Source organism: Balearica regulorum, chromosome 17 (genome assembly GCF_011004875.1).
Source record: "Balearica regulorum gibbericeps isolate bBalReg1 chromosome 17, bBalReg1.pri, whole genome shotgun sequence".
NCBI lineage: Eukaryota > Metazoa > Chordata > Aves > Gruiformes > Gruidae > Balearica > Balearica regulorum.
In genome coordinates this window covers 3,042,280-3,066,635 of record NC_046200.1, presented here as the reverse complement: position 1 = coordinate 3,066,635, position 24,356 = coordinate 3,042,280, and the positions used below count along the sequence as shown (strand labels likewise).

At 42.3% G+C, this 24,356-nt stretch overlaps 1 protein-coding gene across 4 annotated transcripts in view; it reads left to right on the top strand.

Annotated features, from left to right (window-relative positions):
* Nucleotides 1-24,356, top strand: part of MLXIP (MLX interacting protein) — a 55,084-nt gene that overhangs the window by 17,351 nt on the left and 13,377 nt on the right. For 2 of the 4 annotated variants that reach the window (XM_075769620.1, XM_075769624.1), the window contains exons 2-12: nucleotides 10,314-10,420; nucleotides 10,760-10,845; nucleotides 12,906-12,995; nucleotides 13,267-13,308; nucleotides 14,608-14,779; nucleotides 15,758-15,847; nucleotides 17,206-17,297; nucleotides 17,449-18,112; nucleotides 21,439-21,560; nucleotides 22,316-22,502; nucleotides 23,298-23,422. In XM_075769620.1, coding sequence (XP_075625735.1) covers nucleotides 10,314-10,420; nucleotides 10,760-10,845; nucleotides 12,906-12,995; nucleotides 13,267-13,308; nucleotides 14,608-14,779; nucleotides 15,758-15,847; nucleotides 17,206-17,297; nucleotides 17,449-18,112; nucleotides 21,439-21,560; nucleotides 22,316-22,502; nucleotides 23,298-23,422 — 1,777 coding nt within the window. Of the gene's footprint in view, nucleotides 1-10,313; nucleotides 10,421-10,759; nucleotides 10,846-12,905; nucleotides 12,996-13,266; nucleotides 13,309-14,607; nucleotides 14,780-15,757; nucleotides 15,848-17,205; nucleotides 17,298-17,448; nucleotides 18,113-21,438; nucleotides 21,561-22,315; nucleotides 22,503-23,297; nucleotides 23,423-23,800; nucleotides 23,948-24,356 lie in introns of all 4 variants that reach the window. The other 2 variants (XR_012838135.1, XM_075769621.1) reach the window with 2 other exon arrangements.

Here is a 24,356-nt window from a genome sequence, read left to right as displayed (position 1 = left end):
CATTTTGTTACAAGGGTGAGTCCTTTAAAACATGAGGCATTAAGCTACAGCACAGAAAACATTAAAAAGAATTGACTTCCCAACTTCTTACCCCACAGTTATTGTAGGCAACACTGGTAGCACCTCCTGTTCTTGCCCACTAATCCCTCCTGTGTAACTGTACTTTCAGTTGTTTAACTGTTTGATCTGAACTTTCCTGTGTCTGAGCCTATGTGTTTTGAATGAGTTGTTCAAAGTGGTTTAGTCTGGTTCAGCTAATAAAGCTGAAAGAAAATGTATTGCCCATATTAGAAAAAAAAAAAAAGGAAATAAGTTCTAATCATTTTTCAAAGATTGTATTACCCTAAAGTTTGGAGCAGGGCCTTGAAATTTGGTGAGGGGGGTGACCCATGTTTGAGTGGAGTGCTTTGTCCTGCAAAACTGTGTTTAAACTTGGTGAGATTATAAGGAACTGGATGCAGTTTTGCAAGCAAACACAAGCATGTCATCTCACATTGGCCAGATCAGCAAAGTGGATGATGAAATGTTAATAGGTCTATGCCGGAGTTTCCCACCTGCAAAATGAGGGTGAAAGCACCGTAGAAAAGCTTGTGGGGAATTTGTTAAGATTAAGTAATAGTCTATAAATCAAGGTATGAGCACTGAAAAGCAAACAGCATGAGGGGCCCTGTCCTGGTTTCAGCTGCGATAGAGTTAGTTTTCTTACTAGCAGTTGTTAGAGTGCTGTGATTTGGATTTAGGATGAGAATAATGTTGATAACACACTAATATTTTAGTTGTTGCTAAGCAGTCAAGGACTTTTCAGCTTCTCATGCTGGCCAATGAAAGTGCTAAATATTCAGGATGTGCTGCATACCGTCTATTCTGTACACAGAGGCTTAGGATACAGACAGATCGCTTGTGATCCTATAATAAAGGCTTTTCATAATAACAAATGTGCAAAGATACCTACGTATAAATTCAGATGCTTCCTGCCTTTTGTTGTGATTGTGTATACTCCCATAATTTTCCTTTTATGTAGGATCTAATTCAATATTAAACGTGCATTGGTGTTCATTCTGACTGAGATTTGAACTCCCCTGTATAGAGTATGTGCTGGTGTAGGTTCAAGGCCATGTTTAAGCCACTAGTTCTTACCTCAAAGGAACATTATTTTTTGGTTTAAGTGAATACTTAAAAATTGTGATAATCTTTACTTTGTATGCTTTCCACATCTACATCTAATCTGCCAGGAAAATAAATGACAGATTGTGTCTTTTAATGTTTTATACCAGAATAGAAACTTTGGATTGCAGTGTTTATTTAAACAAAAATCAGAACAATTTCCTGTGCAGTTTATTTTTTAAATAATAAGCCTGTATTACTGCAAAAGTTTTGTAACTCTCTTAATTGTAAGATTTTTAACTACTGATGATGTTTACAATGATGCTTTCTTCTAAAGGAAGGTTTGAGGAGACCTTACCTTTTTACCCATGCTGATATTTGACCAACAGATGTGTTCCTAGCAGACCCCAGAAATAGTTTAGAAAATATTAGTATTTTAACGTTTATTTGTAAACAGAAAAAAGCTTTTGGCACAGATATAAAAATGGATTTTATGGTGTCTTAAATTCTCTAGCCACATGGGAAAAAATTTAAGACTGCTTTCTTCTGTGTTTTTTTTTTTTTTTTTTTTTAATCGATCAAACACAAGTTGAGAAACAGCAATGCCAACTAAAATGATGATGCAGGTGCATGTCGGCTTAGTTCTTACAGTGTTACCTTTATACTGTTTTCATACTGAGCATATTAAAATATTTCATAAATTATTCTGTCATGCTGGAAAATTCACCAAGAGCTGGGGAATGTGTAAATTGAAATATGTAAATCTAATCTTTGCTTAGTCTTATTAGTAGCATTTCTTTTATGGGGCGTGTGGCTGGTGTTCTGTCCTCGTTTTGCCATTGACACACTTTGTGGCTGTGGGCAACTGCTCTCCATCCAGGAATTTCAGATTTGGGCAAATGAAAGCAGTGGTACTTGTCTCTGACCCTAGATCTCAAAGCATTTTGTAAGTTCTATATGTTAGTGTCTTTTTTCATGATGGTGTCTCTGGTAGTTCTTTGAAGAAGGTCTTGATTTTTGACAGTTGAAGTATGTGACATTTTATAAAGTTTTAATGTTTATAAAGTTACAAAGTACATGATGGGCCAACTTAAGTACAGCAGGGATCAAGGAGAGGTTTTGCTCAAGAGTTAGCAGTGATAGATGGTGATGGCGAGGCCTGTTTCTCAGCCTTTTCACTGATAAATGTGATATTACTTACGAACCTTTTTCTGTTTTCTTCCTGTGTCAGTTCAGTAGTAAAGTGAGTCAATGTTGGACAGATGTCTGAAAAGCAGGAACATTTCTAGGAATATCTGACTGGAAATGAGAAACTGTCTAAATATTCTGAGTCTTTAAATAGACACTGTATGAAGGACACTATAGCCTCCAAGTCTCCTTCATATTTGTACTGTTCTTTATGTTGTCCTGTGCTGTTCAGCGCTCTTTTCACCCTTTCATAACTTGCATTAAACCTGCTTCTGTTAAAGCATCTCTCCAGCGGTCCTTCCCAGCTGTCTGCAAGCCTTCCTCTTCATATAGCAGATCTTGGCCATGTTACGTTTGGCTAAAACTACAACGTGAAACTCCTTTCCTTGATTGACGTAATGGTGATATGAAAAGCTGTCAGTGTAGATGCGATAATACTCTCAAAAGGTGAGTTTTTCAGCTCTTGCTTTTCTCCGAGGAGACTGCAGTATGTTGCCTTGGCCAAGCACAGGTCTGATGATAGAAGCCAGGGTAGCACCCAGCGTGCCACAACTTACGGAGTCTGTTCGTGAGTCACCGGTGTAGACACGGTGTTTATCAGAGCAAGAGCCCTGACAATGCGAACCTTCATTTATGCAAATGAAGTTAAACTTCCAAACTTTGCTTAAAGTAATGTTCAATTTGTAAAATAAATAAATGAAGGTTCATAGTGCATTCATCGGGGGAGGAATGTTTGCTTCTGGTGTATGATGGATCTTTTACTTTCCTGTTCCTTTTCAGGAGGTGCATACCTCAGCCTTCCTGGCTGAAATCACTCTAGATAACATGTTCCTGGGCAGGTGTTGCAATTCCAGTTTGCCAGTGGATAATTTGATTTTTGTTTTTTTTTTATTTTTCTAACACTTCTGAATATATAATGCTCATGATAGAGGACAAATGTTTGTCCGTTCTAGTATCTCTGTCTTTGAGATTGAAGTATTATTTTTAAAAGGAGATGAATCAAACAGTGGGGAGGGTTGGGTTGTTCTAAAATGTTTGACGTAAATTCAGCACAAAGCTCCCTACTGTCATTTGTGGAGTGTGGGCAGTATAACATCCCTCCGTAAACCTGGAGTCCGCTGCTGTGGGAGGATTTCAGGTAAGGAGGGTGAACTAGGTAACCCAGAAAATGAGCTGCCCTAATGCTCGCTTTTAAAGTGAGCTCTGTCTGGGATTTGTATCCTACGGCTGCAACTGAGATTAACTTTGTAGGTACGAATAGTAAGATGCTAAAGCGTGGCCTCCTCGCAAGTCCTACACACATTCACTCAGTGTAGAAATGTTTTTGTTTCACTTGCCTGCCTCTTTGCTCCAGCACACAATGCATATAATCTGATTCTCTGAATGAACCTTTGTTTGGGGAAACACTGTTAGTTTTGGCTCTTGGAGAGCTGAGCTGACAGGCCCAATTCCCCAACAAAACAGATTGGAGATTAAAAAACAAACTAAAACCATGCCTTCAAAAAAAAATGCTGGGGAGAAGCCAAAAAGTTCCTTTTCTGTGTTGCTGAAAAAGCTAATTGATTTAGCTACTGTAGTATCGAATCAGATTTTTTTTTTAATATGGCTTAATTTAAGAGCCTCATTAATTTTTTTCCTGTTATTGCAGGTGATGCTGGTCTACCTCAAAAGATTGCATGATCATGTACAGGAAGGAATTGAGGGGGGGGAAGGCACAGAGGAAGTGGGTTTTGAGATGGGACTTAAGGCAAAAAAAGAGGTCTTTTAGCACAAGTGCAGTGTGAATCTATTAACTAAACAGGAAAACACAATACATTTCTATAGCTCCTTCCTGTAAACTGAATTTACAAAATTCAAATTTGAAAACAAAATATTTTGCTTGCATCTATAGTGTACAAGACCCCTAAGGTCTGTATGAGAAGTGATTCCTGCAGGTCTGCAGTAGCTGCTTTTCACGGTAGGTTTGCCATGTGTGCTGAGAATATATATTTGGGCAGCAGGGTCAGGCCTGTGGAATCTGAGCCGCGGTGCTCAAGAGGTTTATGTTTAAATTCCATGTACGATAGAGCTAGGCCAGGTGCTGTCCGAGTGCATAAGAAAAAAATAACTTCTTCTGAGCTAGAGAGCCAGCTCTAGCCAGAGATTTGCCTTGTCCCTACATATCAAAACAAGTGAAACATGAGAGGGTGGAAATGAGGGTTTTATATGCAGAGTGTGGCAGTATATCACAAAAAAAAATCTGTCCCCCACTTCTAGTGCTGTCACTCATAGACTTCATAGCCATGGGCATGTAATTCAGTGTCACTGTTTCCTTATTTTTAAGCAAGAGATCATGCATTTCTTTCCTCACAGGGTATTTTAAAGACCTCTTATTTTGTGCAGCATTTAGTTGACTACAATCGCAAGATAGCTTGCCAGCTGAAATTCTTTGCTCAGCAACATTTATATGTCATGGTGTGGGGAATGAACTTGGGTTTTTTTCTGAATGGGGGAAGGGGATTTTTCAGACTGGTATTTATAGCAAAGTCTTTCCTATTGTCTCCTATTAGAAAAGGATTTGAAACGTAATGCTGTGGTACTGTTTTGGCCATTTCTGAGGTAGATAAAAAATGGGGAACTGCAAGTTGAATCAGAAACAGCTTAATAAAGCATTTTAGGTATATAGAGAACGTAAGTTCTCCTGTACTATAGTCTATAATTTCCATTTAATCAACGTGTGTTCAAGCCACCTATTAAACGGAGGTTCTGTAAGATGACCAGACCAGCCTTCTGAGATTGTCTTGATTTGGGTGGAATTTATCTTAATATTTAAACCTTCCTTCTCTGCCCCTTCAGTGCTCTTTGTAGAAGTCAGTGTTTCATAAAATGCTAGTTTTTCTTAATGTTAGTTAGTCATGAAAAAGCCCCCAAACCTCTGGGTTTGCACAGAGATAAATGTCCATTTCTGTCCAAATCCAGAAGATGGCTGTGTCACGTGGTTTTATGTTGACTGAAGTCCATCTTAAAATCCTCTGACTTAAGGGAGGAGAACAGGGGATTCTTCTGTTGTGAGTCATCTTGTATCAGAGCTTGATTGCACTTCTACTGATGTCGACAGGAGTTTTTCCATTGAGTTTAATGATTGAATGGTTTTTCAGTGTTATAGAGAGCTACTGGTTTAAATTTGAAGTCATCTTAACAGCTGTGAATGGCGTCTCATGTGCCCCATACCTGTTAAGGTCACCCATTTGCCTTGGCCCTACTGAGTCAAAAGCCTCACTAAAATTCCTGTAACATCATTCATTAACTGCTCTTCTAGATAATTTTTGTTAGCCATACATTTAAAATACTGTTCATTGCTAATCACCAGTAGAAGGCAACCCTTTAACATATAGTCTTTAAAAGAAATAAAAATATATGGAGAGGGGAATGGAAGAACCCTCCATAGGTACTGTTTGCCTGTGTGTGCCTGAAATATTTTATTTGGGGTATTATTAACATAGAAGAAAATGATGAGATTCTCAGAGGCGAAACTTTGCATAAAAACGGACATTGCCAGGGTAAAATCTGTTTTGTACTATGTTATAATACATACCTTCTCCCTAATTACATTTCAGTTGATTGAAGAAAAATTCAAAAATCAAACTGTTTAAGGGAATCAGGTCACACTCTCAGAATGGATGTCTGTTTCTTGTACTTTGCTGCAAATCTTGTGATGTATGAAGGCTTGTAAATGTGTTTAAAACATGGCTGCTTTCACTAGAGTTTTAAAAACAGAGTTGTGTTACTGTGACAGATCAGTGCTGCGTTATCTATCTACCTGCTTGAATCTCAGTTGCCTGAGGTAGGTCCCAAGCTGGGGAGGGGGGGAAGCCACACCACACCAAAAACAAAACAAAAAACCCCCAAATACCACACCCAACACACCACCACCACCACCACAATAAGAAAAAAACAAACCCAAAAACCCCCCAAAACCAAACAACTTGGGAAGGGACTCGAGTCTCTCTTGGCATATCCAGGACTTGTAGGAGAAAGCTGCAGCATATGGAAGTGGCAGCCTTGGTTGTCTGCAGCTTCTCTTCTGAAAACACTGCGACTCCTCCAAAGCATGTCGGGGCCCCTGTGTCCCAGGGGAATTCCAGCTCTGCTGGCTGTTCGGCTGAAGCATTTTTGGTTGGTTTGCTGTGATCAAATCAGTTGAGGACATGGGAACTGAGCTCCTGGAATGTATTTATTGCACATTATCCACCAGATGGTTTTCAGCCACTTTGACTTGATCTGTGTTTGATAGCGATGAAGATATGAAAATCACATATTTCTCCAGCATTGCTTGCCTGAGCTGGCACATCCTGGGCAGCACAGGCTGTGTTTCTGGCAGCAATGAGCCCTGCAGAATGCAACTGAGAGCTCCCTCTGCGCTCTTCTCCTTGGGCACCGCCCGTGCAGCACCAGCATCCTCTGGTCATGCCACTGGCTGATGTGGATGCAGCTGTCCTGGCTTGTACTGTGCAGAATTTGGTCCAAGCCCCCCTTGGGAGTCTCTCCTCCTCCCCTTTTTGGAGCCAGCACTCCTGCAGAGTTGCAGCAGCCGTTGTAGAAAGACTGAGGACCGTGTGTCCATGTTTTATACTTGAAGGTACGTTGTGACCATCTAGCTGGTCGACAAGTTGCTCTGCATTTCTTGTAGGAGTCGGGGAAGTCTTAAGAGACAGGGAGCTGGCAGGAGCAGCAGCCAGTGGGTCTCTTCCTTTGTTTTTTTTTGTTGTTTTGCTGCTTTAAAATCTGAAGATGAGTTTCAGTTAGGCAGCTGTTCTTAGTCACAGTGTTGTTCCAAGTAATTGGCTTTCCATTGACTTTGGAATTTGGAATAGTGTCTAAATATTGTTGTCAGCTTCATGCTGATTCCTCTCCACTGAGGCTAAAGCCGTTTCACTTATGACCTCAAGCTGGACTTGTGCTTTGCTCCCATGGGAACTAAAAATAATAATTATTTTAAGAATAGGTTCTTAATCACTTCCTTCTTTTGATGCACTACTTTTGTTTAGCATTTAGTAAGAATGTAATAGAAAATATTTTAAACTATTTGTGTTTTAATTCCAGTTTTAATTGGCTCTTTGAAGATGCAAAGAGTGTACAAGAATTAATTACAGCTCCTTTTAGGTTTTTTCTAGAAAAGCATTTCTTCTTGTTATTCTGAGTGAAGATTATTAGAGTTTTGTTGCTTTGGCAAACTGTCCAGTCACACAGAGCTATGAAGAGATGAACATTAAGTTGACAGATTTCTGAGTCAAAGGCATGTGGGCATTTTGTCAGAGTTGGTGATGCATCAACACGTTAATCTTCTGTCTCCAAACTGTTAATGTACATATGAGAAACAGAAAAAAAGATGTGCTTTAATCTGGGTTTAGAAGGAATGATAAGATATGCAATGATTTTGAGGCAGAGCTGGTAGTGCAGTGAACACTGTGAAGGTGATGAGATAGTTTGCACAGATGGGAAAAATATTAAACAGATGGAGATTCACTGTCTGCCCTGACCCCCAGCAGCTGGATAGCAGTGAGATACAATACTTAATTTGGAGATCTTTCTGTAAACTGAGAGAGTCTTGAAACTTAGAAGTGGGGTTTTGAGAGATGTATTTCAGAGTGGCATATGGGTGTACTAGCACCCAAAAAAAAAAAAAATTGAAAAAATAAATTTAAAAAAATCCAGAAGGCTTTCCTAGTCTTCAGTGTGCGTACAAAGTGTGGTTGTATGGAGTACCTTAGAGCTCAGCTACAGAGCATAACACAAGTATATTAATAATTGTTCTTCCTATTCCTTGCAAATAGTTTGCATGGTTTACTATTACTTCCAGTCAGTGAAGTTGCTTGCTCCAGCAAGTCTGCTTGCCTTAGAGGGAGCCAATGTTCTGTGTACCAAGTTTTGTTTGTACTTTTATTTCTTCTCAAGCACCAGAGTCCCAAAGGCTGCAGCAGAGCCTTACAGCGTAGCCTAGAGGGCTCAGCATAGAGCATCCTCCCTGGGCGGACAGCTGGGCATGGACCGTGTGAACACACACTCACAAGCTTGTCACATATCTGCTCTCTTGCTGCTGTGAGTTGTTCTTTTAGTGCAGCTCATACCCGCTCTCTACACCCGCTTCCCTGTGCATATGAAAGCATAACAGTTTATTTTTAAAGAGGATGATGAGGAAAAAAAAGTAATCTTTTTACTGTCAGGCAACAGCTCACCTGATGGTGATTTAACCTATTGCTACAACTGGCATTATACGTAGTAGTAAAATTGAGAGAGTAGAGTTGGCTGGGTTTTACCTGTCATTTGGCTGAGGTTCTCATCTGTTACTGTTGCGGTTGTGGGAATACCTGAGTGGTAATAGCAGTTGTGGTGCTAGCAAGGGAGAAAAGAAATGATGAGCCAAATACTTGAAGAAAGTGGTAGTTTAATATCCTACTGTTGGCAGCTCTGGCATTCTGGCTTCTTTTGTGTAGGCTGTGAGGACTTTTTGCTTGTTTATAGTATTACAAGTTTTATTACAAGTTTTCTTTAAAAAGAGCTGCTATCAGGAGGTTTCCCAGACCAAGTAGGAAACTAGGAATGAGGAGTTCTCCAGCTTCAGGCCTGCCTCTGCATGGCCTTGGGCAAGCCAAGGGAAGTGCCTGGCACTTCTGTAGGATGTACTTCCTATTCTCACAGTGATTTTAGAGCTTAAGTGTAAAACGGGGACTTTAACAGAAGAGTGATTCAGCTCTTTGAGTTCATTTGTACTGAATGTGTGATAGCAACTATACGGTGCCCTAGCACGGGCCACATCTAGTACATCTCTCTAGTGCCACTGCAGTTCCTGGTAGAAGTCAGTCCCGATTGACCAGATGCTTGGTGATCTTTTCTGAGAGAGCAAAGTGTTTGGAGGTAATATTGCTCCTGTCATTTGTGTACTCTTCACTGCAGAAGACCTTAACCTCTCCACCTGGTGCTCGTAATGTTTCAAGATGAATCTGTTGCCTTTGCATGTGTTGTATTGATTGCACTTTGTATTGCTGGTCTGCTTCTGTTGTAGCAAGGATGCACAAACACCATGAGGAGACGTAAACTAGGAAGATAGATGACTAAAACCACAAAAAATGAGAGGGAGAACCTGGGATAGGCCAATACCTATACTTTAATCTGTGGCTTGAAATTTGCTACATGATGAATATTTCCTGCTTCCCCTGCTCTGTCAGTAGTACAGCTTGTGGGACAATTTTACATGACACGGATCAATGATTCATAAAGGTGTGTTTTAAGGGCTGTGTAGTTTGTGCTTATACAGTGCTTACTGGAGTCCCTGTTGCTGCTTCCTTTTTCCTTCCGTCTACCTCCCACCTCCCAAGATTGTTCATACCTAAGCCATTCCTCTTTCCAGCCTTTCCTTTCCTTGGAGAAAAATTACTATTTCTACCCTGGTGGTCATCCTTTGTGCCCAGCTGTGTTTACCAGCATTGTAGAATTGATGGGTGATGGTTTTTCTTGGGCCAGAAATAGCATTTCATTCTTCCTTTCCAATGTTACCAGCCCAGAAAATTGAATGAAACTGTAGAAATGAACTTATGTTGACTTCATCCAAATCCTCAGCAAAATCCAAGCCAAAGCTGTATGTGGCCAAACGTGCAGAAACCTCTAGGCCTAGTTTTGGGCTTAATTTTGAGTTACCTTGTTCTCAGTTGATGTAAGCTCTTAGGCTGGTGGAATACTGGCAAGGAGAAAAGTGTGGGTGAAATGAATTTCAGTCCTGCTGAAGGTAGTTATGATACCAGTTGGGACAGTTCTTAGCAGGCAGGTGAGAACATGAAGGAGTCTTGAAAACTGGACTCGTCTCTGCCATCTAGGTCATTACGCCATGGACGGCGTATGGCAAAAGTGGTCACTGGCCAAACGTGGCTTGTACTTTTTTTTTTCTTCTGTTGATAGTTTGGCAGTTTTAGGGGGATGCTTTGTCTTGAAAGGAGTGGGAAGAGAAAAACTGATAGGAGAATGATTTGTTGTCTGTTTTGTTTCAGTGGAAAGCTGGTTTCACCAAAATGGAAAAATTTTAAAGGCTTGAAACTTCAGTGGAGAGATAAAATCCGTCTCAATAACGCCATCTGGAGGGCATGGTACATGCAGTGTAAGTATCATGCCCGGTTGTGTCGCTTGCTATAAAATATCTTCCGAGACACATATATGTAAGAAGCAAGAGAAATGAAATTACTGTCTAAAGAAAAGCTCTGAAGGTCCAGATGTCTTGGAGGCTGTCAAGGCAGTGTCACTGGATCAGTGCTTTCTTAGACATGTCCACACAGATGCCGTACTGAATGGTCCAAGCATGGCCCGAGATGTCCCCATTTCCTGTTGGTTATCTAGAAGGAACCCTGGCTAGATTTTTTTTTTCCACATCTTGCCATTGAAGTGGCTCCACTGCAGATCCTGCACATGCTGAGCACTCGCATTTTCATTCTTTTTTCAGACCTGGAGAAGCGCAAGAATCCAGTGTGCCACTTTGTAACTCCACTGGATGGCTCTGTGGATGTTGATGAACATCGTCGACCAGAGGTATGTAAAACCTGAGGAACCAAACTAATGAGCTCTAGAGTTTATAATATGTGCAAGGTCCTGCACATGGGTCAGGGCAATCCCAAGCACAACTACAGGCTGGGCAGAGAATGGATTGAGAGCAGCCCTGAGGAGAAGGACTTGGGGGTGTTGGGGGATGAGAAGCTCAACATGAGCCAGCAGTGTGCACTCGCAGCCCAGAAAGCCAACCGTGTCCTGGGCTGCATCACCAGCAGCGTGACCAGCAGGTTGAGGGAGGGGATTCTGCCCCTCTACTCCACTCTTGTGAGACCCCACCTGGTGTACTGCATCCAGCCCTGGGGTCCCCAGGACAAGAAGCACATGGAGCTGTTGGAGTGAGTCCAGAGGAGGCCACAAAGGTGATCAGAGGGCTGGAGCCACCTCTGCTATGAAAACAGGCTGAGAGAGCTGGGGTTGTTCAGCCTGGAGAAGAGAAGGCTCTGGGGAAACCTTAGAGCACCTTCCAGCCCCTAAAGGGGCTACAGGAAAGCTGGAGGGGGACTATTGACAAGGGCAGGGAGTGACAGGACAAGGGGGAATGGCCTGAAGCTGAAGGAGGGCAGATTGAGATGAGATGTGAGGAAGAAATTCTTCCCTGTGAGGGTGGTGAGGCCCTGGCAGAGGTTGCCCAGAGAAGCTGTGGCTGCCCCTGGCCCCCTGGCAGTGTTCAAGGCCAGGCTGGATGGGGCTTTGGGCAACCTGGGCTGGTGGAGGGTGTCCCTGCCCATGCCAGGGGCGGGGGGTTGGAACTAGATGGGCTTTAAGATCCCTTCCAACCCAAACCTGTCTGTGATTCTATGATTTTTCTAGTCTGCTATATATGAGAGCAGCACAGCAATTCTTCACTCTGTTGTCTTTGTTTAGAAGGAACCATTAATATAAAGCAGACTGAACCCATTTTTGTAAGTTTATCACATTGAGATGATCAAGGTGCAACCAGACATTTATTATCTATGTAACTTATGTCTGTGTTCTAGTTTAGTGAAACATAAGTCATAGAAGTGTGATTTGAATAGTTAAGATTTTGACAGCCGCTCTTTGTGTCTGGCTGGAGATTGCTGAAGTTAGTAGGAAATCAATGTGATGACTGTTTTCAGGATTGAATCTAAGTGATCCTGTGAGAGTTTTCTGTATTTTATTTAATCGATGAGGTGTGGTTTCAAAACAACAAGCGATTTATTTTTCTTTGTCAGCGTAACTTCACAAAGAGAGCAAATATGAGTTTGTGTACTTTAGTTTTTGTGTTCTGGTAAACAGAAATGAAAACTAACATCTGCCCTCTGGCTCCTTGCAGAAAACCAGTGAGGCCCTTGATGTGGCAATATGTCACTCTATACTGCATAACTCTAGAATAATTTATAACTCAAAGGAGTTTCAGATGAGTTTGTGGAACTGTCTCAGGTTTTTGAAGGAACAGTGTGGATGTTTGTGTTGAAAGATGACCTCAAACACAAGAACGTGGTGTTAAGGCTCTCTGCTGTCCCCAACTTATACACTGCTATCCGTGATACATTAAAGACCCACATTGTTCAGATCCTTTTGTTGCTATGAGTATGTGGCCTGCAAGGTCACACTTCTCCCTGAGCTGGCCATCAGTTTTCTATTGCTTTGTGTCATTCTTAACAGCTTTTGAGTAGGTGTGTGCAAGTTCATGTAACCTTGTGAAATTCTCTTTGCTTGTTTTCTGCAGAACAGGGTGTCGTATGCTTTATACGTTATATTTTAGTAAATTCATTTTAAACAGGTTTTTTTCGCCATTTCTTAACTATTGGTTATGGTTGAGCTGATGTGGGAGATGCTGACAGTGCAGTCAGACATCATCTCTTGTTTGTTTATTGTGAGAAAGATGAAGTTAGTAGTGAGATTTGCTCTGTGATAGCTGAACTCTGGGACAGTGTGGGCTACTGATGCATGAGCTCAAACAGAATTAGCATGCTTTCTTTTGCATTTTTTCTGCCTGAATATTTGCTTGGAAATTTATTGAACATTCAGCCATTATGTGATTCTGTGTAATTCATGGTATGTGTTTGTGTTCTCAGGCCATTGCAACAGAAGGGAAGTACTGGAAACGAAGAATTGAAATAGTCATCAGGGAATACCACAAGTGGAGAACATACTTCAAGAAAAGGGTCTGTTGGTTTACGCAAAGTAGCTTACTTGAACTTGATCAACATGTTGTTGCTTTTTGAGTTTTGATGTCACTTTTGCTAGCATGCAAGAATACTTAAAACAGATGATAAGCTACTACAGACATACTCATCTGATTAGTCCCACTAAAAATTATTGTGCAGGGACTAATTGTGCATGATTGGGTCTTAAAAGTTGTGCAAAATCAGGTCTTCTGCTGGCGTATACAGGACCTATTCTGACTTTAACATCTGTTTTGTTCTCCTTTTGCAGTTACAGAAACATAAAGATGAAGATCTTTCAAGTTTGGTCAGGGTAGGTAATACTGCTGATAAGTGGCAGCATTTATGCTTGTAGAAGCTGCAATAAGTAACAAAGCCGTAACGTGCAGTAGCTTGCATTGATTAAAATCTAAAGACAAGCATCTTGCTTAAGCCTTAATTAAGGTTAGACGCCTTAATTAAGGTTAGACACCTTAATGTTTCTGTGCCTTAGAGAGCAACGTAAGACTTGTAGCTTAAATTGGTTGGAGGAGAGGTTGAATGTAAGTGCTATGACAGAAGAAATGAGAATTAGTATTGGGTACCCAGAAAGATCAATCTCTTGGAGGTCTGGCATGTCGTTTCATCTTGTTACTGAGTCGTAGCTGGCATTACTGCCTTGGTTGTGTAACTGGATCTGTGACAATGTGTGTGCTATGTGTTGCAGATCTTTCTGCTTCCCACAACGTGGGCAAATAATGTGCCAGAATCCTAAAAAAGGCAAAATGTTTAAAGGAACAATAGTATCACCATTTAGTATGCCCCCTAAAGCCATCAAACCTACTTTGGGCATATAAGCTGATGATCAGAAGCACTGTTCTGATTTTTTTTTTCTTTTTTTCCTTTTGGAGCTAAGTGTAAATCTGAATCTGTTCCAGTTTCAGAAAACTCTGAGCTGTTTTGGCCATGAGCTCCATCCACCATCATGGTATGTTGGTGTAGTTGCAGCTGCATGTTGGCTCAGCTGCAAGAATCAGACTCTGTGTGCTATTAGTCTACAACACATGCAGGGCAATGCAATTTAGCTTAGCCTGTAGCGAAGGATGGGTAAGCCAAGTCACATTACATTGTATTTTTCATGGTCTGAAAGTGCCCACAAGAATATCAGCATACCTTGTGCAAAGTCAGATTACAGTTACACTGAACTACATCTCAGACATTCAGATACACTTCAAGGTAGGAGTTGTTTGCTTTGAGTTTTTTGCTGTGCATGTTGTTTTAAAGTCATTAAACTGTAGGTGCAAAAATATTATGTGTAATCAATGAAACTAGAAACTGTTGATGAAGTTATTTTGTCTCATGTCCTTCTAGTCAACATCTGATTTTTGGGCAAAAACCTTTCCCAGAGTGTTGTGGTATTCAACTGAAGTTTTCTGTTGTTACTCAAATCAGTAAGCTGAAGTTGTTGGTGTATCAGAAGTATCACTGATCTGTTTCAGTCCATTTGCATGGCTCCTAAAGGAAAGTTTCTTTCTCTAAAAATGTGAAAAATGAAGAGTGTTTTTTATGTATCTGCACCAGACTGCTCTAGCATTGTCTAGGCAGCCTGACTTTTCTTCCTTTCCTTTGGCAGGATGATGATGTGGTTCTCTGGCAAAAAAGAAGGTATGGCAGAGAAACCCCCGTCCCTATGGAGGAAGGCAGCCTCTTGGATGCGGATATGCTTATGTCAGAGTTCACCGACACACTGTTCTCCACACTGTCTTCACATCAGCTGGTTTCCTGGCCAAATTCCAGGGACATAGGTATTTGTTGGCTGTTAGTTATGTTGCAGTGGGAACCTCTAGGAGAAGTCTGGTTTGTTGCTTTGTTGCTCTTCTAGTCTTGCCTAAGAAATTTATCTTACTTTGCTGATAAAACTAAAAATAGCTCAGAGAATGTAGCTCTCATGCTTTATAGGTTATGGAATCCCAGTTATTCATCCAAATTTAATTTCTATCTTAGCTTCTTATGTGCTGCTCCTGGCATTGTCCTCTAATGTTGCTCTGAATAACTCTGTAATGAGCAGTATTTACCTTTATCAGTGGTGAAGGCACTGTTATTTATCTCAAAGCATGTATATGTGTGTGTATTTTTAAGGGAGTGCCTATGTATTTTCCTTTGGCTATGTCCCTTAGAACAAGTGCCAGTCGCATCTCCTCTAAAAACAATCCCCAGAGCTGTACAGCTCTGCCGAATGCTCTCTAACTGAAGGCTCTGACTCTCTGATCAAACAGCAGATGTCCACTGTGCATCATCCTTGCTGCATGGATGTCTAAGCTGTCTGAGCAACTCCAGACCAACTGTGGTTTACATGAAGTATACTTGAGGCAAAGTGAAATGGATGATGGTTTATTTTAAGATGGTGCGCTATGAGCTGTGGTGGTTCAGGTTATGCTTCCTAGCGAGTTTATGTATTGTGCAGCAGGACAGGACAGGAGGTTTGGGAGCAGGAGGTATCCAGGCTTGGCAATCCTCAGTTGTTAGTTCGAGCCTTCAGGTTTTGCCTCTTCCATTTTACTAGTTGAAAGTTTCATTCCTCGGTGGTTTTGATTTCAGAACAGTGCTGTAGTTCTGAAGAAAAGCAGATGCTCAGTTCATTTCAGTGGCAGTTTTTCTATAAACATCCTGGCCAAGCCTGGCTGTGGAGTGTGTGTTGGTGTTCTAGCCAAATGCTATATTCCTACTGCTGTTCCTGTGTGAGTGACTTGAAGCTAATCTAATCTGTCTCCTGAATTTTGCAGCACACTTAGGAAATGCTGACATGATTCAACCAGGGCTTATTCCTCTCCAGCCAAATTTTGATTTTATGGATACTTTTGAGCCTTTTCAGGGTAAGAATCATATATATAGTCAATTAATTTCTTTAAAATTGCAGTTATTTATGAGCTAGGTTTTAACAGAAGAATAAACGTTGCAGATACATACTCTCTTTAGAAGCCAGGAGATTTGAGTGAAAGGTGAAGAACACTTGATAAATGTTTTCATTGTTCATTATTTCAAGCAAATGCTTATGGGGGTGACTCCCTTGTTACTGTGACCCCAGTCCTTTACTTACCTGGGTTTGAGAGTCACTTTAGGATTGTTTATTCTAGGGTTTGAACATGGTTGTTAATTTGCTTTTCAAAAGAATAGCATTTAGACATTAAGTCATTGAGCAATTAAAGATAGAACATCAGAGGTGGACAGGAGAGCTCACAAAATCACCAAGGCTTTCACATTTAACACTTCTATGTGATGAAGTGATTTAACACTTTGATTGCCTTGGAACGTTTTCTGATATTCTCAAGAATTACATATGACATTACTACTGAAAGCTTTGATGGTTATGAATCTTCATGGAAGTCAAAAGTTATAGAATCACAGACAGGTTTGGGTTGGAAGGGAAGGGAACTCAAAGCCCATCTAGTTCTAATCCCCTGCCATGGGCAGGGACACCCTCCACCAGCCCAGGTTGCCCAAAGCCCCATCCAACCTGGCCTTGAACACTTCCAGGGGGCCAGGGGCAGCCACAGCTTCTCTGGGCAACCTGTGCCAGGGCCTCAGCACCCTCACAGGGAAGAAGTTCTTCCTAAACATCTCATCTCAATCTGCCTTCCTTCAGCTTCAGGCCATTCCCCCTTGTCCTGTCACTCCCTGCCCTTGCCAACAGTCCCCCTCCAGCTTTCCTGTAGCCCCTTTAGGGGCTGGAAGGTGCTCTAAGGTTTCCCCGGAGCCTTCTCTTCTCCAGACTGAACAACCCCAGCTCTCTCAGCCTGTTTTCATAGCAGAGGTGGCTCCAGCCCTCTGATCACCTTTGTGGCCTCCTCTGGACTCACTCCAACAGCTCCATGGCTTTCATGTCACATCTCTTTGCTGGGCCTGCATGCAGTCTGCATCAGATAACTGAATTTTGTACGACTGCATCGAGAATCAGCTCTTGGCTATCTGCGTGTAGGTGAACCTTAAACGGCAGACTGATTTTTGTATTGTCCTCAGCTTGCATGAAAGTTGAAGAAGTCTGCCCTGAAGAGATCAGTTCCTCTGGAAGACAGCAATTCATTGCTCAGTTAGCAGCAGTTGTATGAAGCAAAAATCTTCTGGTTTCATTGTTTGCTAAATAATATTCATATTCCTGTGAATTTTAGTATCTACAATGCTGTACCTTGAGTATGAAAAGTAGAAAATTAATAGGTGACTTTTCATGTTTCAGATTTATTCACGCCCAGTCGTTCCAGTAATTATTTCCCTTCTGTGTCTGCTGTCAGCTCAGCTACAACAGACAGCAGCAACCATTCTTCCCAGGTAAGAGAGGTTCTCAGTGTTTAAAACAGCCTCATCTCAGGTACATGTGTGCTATGAAGACTCAAACATGAGCCATGTCCTTCTCAGAAGGAGTTCAGACAAGAGTTTCGGGGGCCATGTCTGAATCTGTAATGTTTTTCTTTTCTGTCAGTCTTCTGTCCTGCCGTCAGGTTCGTTGCCCAACACACTTCCAGCAGGGAACATCGGTGACGGACTGATTGCTTCCTCAGTACCTGCTCCTGTCATTCCTGATGTTGGCACTGACCAGTGTTCCAGCATTAGAAGTGGGGGATCTTTCATCCAGCCAGCGGACTTCACTCCCGACTCATCTCTCAGCGGGCCACAGACTTTTATGCCAGTGTTTCAGACACCCTTGCCACTGCTCCAACCTGCAACACAACAGCACCAGTCCCCGTTGCCTGCGGTGCCTCTGAATTCTAGCTTAAGCTCTCCACCAGCTGCGTTCGCTGCACCAGAAACCCAGAAGTTTGGCCTCTGTGAATCTACAGTTATCACCCACACAGCTTCCGCTACGTTGACCCACAATGCCCCCGCAACCACCTTCAGCCAGAGCCAGAACCTTGTCCTGGCAACGCAGCAGCCAGGTGCAGGAGTGCCTTGTAACCTGGCTTTCCAGACTACTGTCCTGCAGGGGCAGCCCCGGCCCCAGCTGCAGTCCCAACTGACATTTGCACTCCCCAAAGCTGTTCCTCTGGCCAGTGCTGGGACAAGGCCCAAACAGTCACAAAAAATAGTGCCTGCTCCGAAGCCTGAAACAGTGCCCTTATTGTTAAAGAATGCCTTCATCACCCCAGGTGAGAAGCACTGGTGGGGTGACTTTTTTTTTCTTTTCTCAGTGGGACTAGCAAGAGGGAGAGACCTTCTTGCTTTTCTTGGCTTACATAAGTAAAAATATAGCTTCCTGAGGGTGCCCAAGGAACCCCTGGTTCAATGGGATGTTCTGGACTGCTGCGAGGGTTGGAAGCAGTTTGGCTGTGTGTGTGAAAAGCCGACCTGCAAAAAGGGGGGGTATCTCCTTGTAAAATTTGTGCTAGGCTGTATCGATGCATCAGCACGTGGGATGACTAGAGCTCTGTGCTCCTGCCCCATAGAAACCTTGGTTTTGATGTTTCATGCTGTTCTGATTAACTCTGCCCCTCAGAGCGTTCAACCACAGTAGAGTAGGAGGTGGTAGGGAAATAGTGTGGGATGGAGAATGGCAGATCTGTTCATCATTAACTCATCTGATTGCCCCGGACAAGTCACTATGCCTGCTTGTGCATCATCACACTCTGTAACACCAGGGTACTGGTGTATGTCCTTTGGTAATACTTTAGATGTATTCTGACGTTTGTCTTGGATGTGCCTGAGACTCTTTGAGACAGAGTACAGTGTTGGCTAGGGAGCAGCTGTTGAAGTGGACCACAGCATTGGTCCAGATGGAAGCATGGGGGTGTGGCTCTCATCCACCATCAGTGCTCCCTAGCAGAACCAGGGTGATGAGAATCAGCCTTTCCAGTGGGGAAGGGCTAAGAACAAGCAGGGGGAGCTGGAGATCTTTGTCTCAAGCAGTCTACAGACTCTTAAGATGCTGTCAGGAGCACGTGGTTTTCAGTTCAGAGTATGAACTGACTGATATGCTGGGACCTCCACTTTGGGGGTGGCACTGCACAAGACTAAGAATAGCAAGCGTGAGCGGAGTGTTTTGCTTGTGGTGGTTCTTGTGGGAAAGCTCAAGGCTAGAGCAGGACAGGCAGTACGCTTTTTCTAGGGATTATTGCACACTGGTTTTAGACTTCTGCTGGCCGAGGGCCAAGTGACTTAAGCCACCTGAAATGTGCAACAATAATCCAAGAAAAACCCTGCCTGGAGGAGTATTGTTAATCAGGCTTTACTAAGGAGTAGGTGTGTCTGCCAGGGCCTGGCATTGTGGTTACCCACCACAAAAAAAAAAAAAAAAAAAAAAAAAAAAAATCACTGTTCAGTAGTAGAACAGACTCAGGGATCTAATTCTAGCATGTCAGTGAGAACAAGTTGGTCCATGATTAATAGCACTAGACTGTTAATGGCAGTGTTTATAGTACGTTATAAAGCAAGAGTCCATGTACCTTCAGCAGTCAAGACATGCATTCTCACCTAGTAAAGCATTATAGGCAACTCATTTTCAGAAAGCCTTTGCTCCTAGCTTTCTTAGTGCTTCCTCGGTTGTTCCTCACCCTGTATATCACTTTCCCAATTCTTCATCAGCTATTTCTAGAACATCAAAACAAATGGCTTTGTTTCTCATCTGGATTTAAAGTTGTTGCTGTTTTTCATTCCTGGCAGCAGCATGTGTTCAGGGATCACAGTGCTCCTAAACTACTGGGACACCAAGCGCGGAGGTTAAATCCATGATTTTATGTAAAGACTGGAGCTTTATTTTTGGCAATAGAATAAACATCAGTACTTGTAACTGAGGCATTTATGCCTGTCATTTGTGTTCAGGACAAACAAATCATCTCATGACTATAAAGCAAATTGCATTATAACCTGTGTTAGAAAGGGATGTATAACATTTACTACCCTGTGATACAAGGACTCAAAAGTCTGCACAGATTGTCTCATCAGGTGCAAGACTTCACATGGGAAAGAACTCTGCTGTCACCACTTCAGGGTAAATGTTTTGATTTTGAGAGGAAAGTCTGCAAAAGATGTGTGTGTAGGATAGAAAAATGTAAAGGGGCATCTAAATATGTGCTGATTGTTACAGTTACCCAAATGTGGAAGTCAAAACCAGCAAGTTTGTGCAGCAGCATTAATGCACTGGTAAGAGCAAGCTCTTCAGCTCAATAGAGATGTTATAAGTCTGGCTGAACACTAGTGAACAGTGGAAGGGTTGTGATTCCAGCTTTATATGTGGGAATGCTCAGACAAAGAATGAACTCCCTGTATCAGAGTGACAGTGCTCTCTGCCAGATATACCCATGCGAGGGCTGACACAAGGTTTGTGCTATCCACAGGCCTTTCTAATAAAGGCTATACAGAAACTTGTCGTTGATTCAAAACACAGTTGTTGGTAGTCACAGATGGCACAGTAGGTGAGAGGACATTAGATATCCTGCACTGTCTCATTGTTCTGCTGTGTGTGTCCTTCAGTATCCTGATGCTCAACTGCAGAGCGGTAGGTGGGCAGTGACTGGGCTACTACTGAGTAAGTTTGGTTTAGTTTTCTCAGAAAGCATACAGAAGCTGTGTCTTTGCATGATTCTTCCCCTAGTAACAATATAGGATGGTTATTTGGTTCTCTCTGAAGTCTGGGAAAGAACAATGTCAGCATTAATGCCTTGCCAATAACTGTACGTCTGCATTGGTTAAATTGAGACCTTAACAGATTTATGTTAGACTAGAATACTGTAGTGGGGAAAAAAACTTTAGAGCAAGGATTCTGATTCCTGTCATGGGGGCAAGCCTCTGTACAGACTTTTTTGAGAATTTTTTGTAACTTTCTCTGTGGAGACAATTGCTGCTATTCACAATTATCTCTAGCTGTCTAAAGCTGCAGAACTCATGGTTCTTTAGCCTATTTTCTGCAATTTTGGTGCTGATTCCCAATCGTATTTGATTGTCTTGTGCTTGTGTGTTATGTAGAGCAACTGTAAAACCAGATAGTGAAAGAAGCTAGTAGATTGAAGTGGTAAGGAAGAGAATATATACAAGGAGGCGTGAAGTATTGAATATGCATCCTTCGGTTCGTTTCTGTCATTGACCCTTTCTGGGTCAGCAGAGCAAGCCTGAGATCCAAGAAGTGTGGATGTGAGAGGAGAGGTGAAGATGATCCTCCTTCTGTGAAACCCAGCTCTGATAGAATGAAGACACTTTGCGCTTCCCTGATTCACTAGGTACCTCTGTAAACTCACCTTGAAATGGTGACAGCGATGATAGAAGCCTCAGAAATAACTGGTGTGTTGGAGTCCTTTTGTACAGAATTCATGGGATTGACGTTATTAGAAAACCGGTGGCACTTTGTATTGCAATGAAATAGTACCAAATAGGTGCCCATTAATCCATTCCCCTGTTCAATGACAAGTTATTTCATACAAAATAATCTCCAGCTTTTTTTTTTTTTTTGATCTCATTAACTATTCTAACTTGTGTTCTGCAGCTGCCTTTCAGGGACAGTCCAGAGCTGTGATTGTAACTCCAGCACCTTTAAAAAGAGAGGGGATTTTGACGCCAGCCACGTCTCAGTCTAATGTTGCAATTGCACCAGCTGGAATTGTCAGAGTAAGGAGAAGAAAAAAATACATATTTGTTTTTTAGGCCTGTTATTTGCAAGTAGAGCCATAATGTGCTCAGGAGGGTAACTAGTCCACTAAATCTCACCTGTTACCCAGCATATGCATTTGTGCATTCAGCATTATGTTTGCTTATTTTTAATTTAGCTACCTTATGGGCCTGGAAGCACTATCTAGTCTTCACAGACTGTCTCACACAACAGTAAGATTTTATAAAGAGGCATGTATACACAGTACTATGAATGGGGATGGTTTGTGCTTTTTATTAATTGTGCAGAAGCTAGAGGGAACCCGGGATGCTCACCTTTCCATTTACATATTGGAAAGCATGCCTTGAGTATATGAGTGGGTTTCCCAATATGTTGTGTGCAGGAAGATGGAAATAGGTTTTAGTATATTATGCTGTTGATGTCTTTGTAATACTGCTTTAAGTTATGAAAGGATACTGGTCTCCTGCCAGAAGTCTGACTTCAGTGCCTGCCAAGTCCTTATATATCAGCCCTTGTTTCATGTCATCAGATTGTTAATCATGTATTAATTTGCTACTTTTAGTGAAAGGCAAGGTAACAAATCTCTCTCTCTCTCTCTCTCTCTCTTTCTTTCTCTCTCTCTCTCTCTTTCTTTCTCTCTCTACCCCCCTTTCTCCTTTCTCTCATCCCTTCTCTCCCTGTGCCCCCATCCCACCCGTCCTGCTCTCTTTTTCTTTCTCTGTTTTCCTCTGTGCTATTTCTATGCTGTTCCCAGGCTCCCGGGGTGACGGAGTTCCGTAGTAACATTCTGGTTGGTCCAGCACAGCGAGCACCAAGTAGTCAACAAACCCAGTCCACAGTCTCACATCTCTTCTCTCCTAGTGTAGTCCAGGATGTGTTGGTGAAAGGAGAGCAAATCCCTTCCCACAGTAGCAGTTCACAAGTTCCCTCACCTACACCTAGTAAGTTAGAAAGCTGTAAGCATTCTTTCTCCCCTACACATGTTGAGTGTGTTTCCATTGATTAGGCAGGGTGTAAATGGGCCTTGAGGACCCCTGGATAATTTTTGAATGAAAAGCTTTTTAGACCCTTCTACACCACAGCTTCAGTTGCATCCAGTCGTTTGCAATTTTTGTCTTAAACTACTATGCAGCGTTCCCACAAACTGCGATTTTGTGCTTCCTGTAAGTGGCTCCTTTCTAAAAGGATGTACTGTCAGTCACCAAGAAATTAAACGTGCTGGAAAGGCATCTGTGTAGAAAGTGCTGAATAGGTTTGTTGTTCAGTATCATAACTATAATTTTGATTGGAGGAACTCAGACACAATCCTTGTTAACAGTAGGTAAGTGCAGACTCCTTTTGCATGTGTGTTGATAGCGTGGTATCTGGGCCGATTTTAGAGACGTGCTGGTTTTGCTGGTAAATGGCTTGTAAGTGTTACTGACCTTAGAGCCTGAAATGGGGGAGTCTAGCAGGATGATGGAATTGCAGCCTACTCGTTCAACATGCCTTTACTGAACCATGTGTATGTGAAAGGAGTATTACATATAGCTATTCGGGGCGTATTAGCCTTGTGCCATGAAATACTAAGCTTTCCCAGCAACGTTGACATTTTCTAGCATGTGGTTGCCGCATCAGTGAGTATAATTTGTTTGCCGACTGCATTTCAGTTCAATTCTGAGTAGAAACTTCTCAGCAGTTACATTTGCTACAGAAAGTTGTTTGTTAATGTGACTTGTCTTTCTTCCTTTATGAAGGCCGAGACTGTCAGAATTCAGGCCAAGCTTCCCCCTGCACTTCTGAGCAGAGCCCCAGTCCACAGTCTCCCCAGAACAGCTGCTCAGGAAAACCTGCCGCTGACCCTAATATTGCCGCATTTAAGGTGCGTGTCCTTTCCTTTGAGATGCTTTTCTTCTTTGTCTTGGTGACTACTTCTCTGCCCTGGTGTCTGAGCATGAACTAGAGAGTAAGATGTGCTTCAGGAACAGTGACGTGTTTGTGCCTTAGGCTTAGCTTGTGCTGCATCTGTGCTGCTCTGTTCAATTTAAAACATCAGACTTTAATAAACTCTGCTCCTCGGGGATGTGTAACCAGAGGGGCCAGGCTTAACTGTACCTCTGCAGGTCCTTATGGTCGTGACAGCAATTCCTGCTGTGGTTCACAGGAGTGTTGTGACAGGTCTCAGGTTACTTGGTCAAAGGTTTCAGGCTTAGTTTTCTAAACCATGGCTTTTTGCCATTGTTCTGTTGGGGCTCTTCAGTCTGCAGGGCTCTGGCCATCGCTGGAGGGGGAGTTCTTGACCTGCTGAGTTACTTACATGTCTCCAGTGATGCTATGCTGCTCCACAGAGAAGCAGCTCCACAGACTCTACAAGTTACAGCTGTAAAACACTTCGAGAATTATTGGGGTAAGAACTCGGCGGTCTAGAGATAGCATCTGAAAGCTGGCTCTACCTCATACACAAGCTGACCTTGTCAGAACACTTTCTGTGATGGTATGAGAAACTTATCCACAAAAAACAACTGATGCAGAACAATGCCGTTGTGAAAGGGAGTGTTACTTAACCATTTTGCAAGTACCAACCCCTTTTTGGCTTCTCTGTTTTTGTATACCCTATGAGTTGACGTCAGCTTGATTAATCCCAGGGCAGAAAGGTAAGTTTAAACACTTGAAGCCTGTAATTGCACTCAGAGCTGCCCCTTGCTGAGCATGCTGCAAGTTACTCGTAAAAGTTTGCAGTTATTTGCTTGGCATAAATGCTCACAATCAGTAGTTGGTGGGGAAGTGGCCACTAGATGGAGGAATGTTCTTAAAAG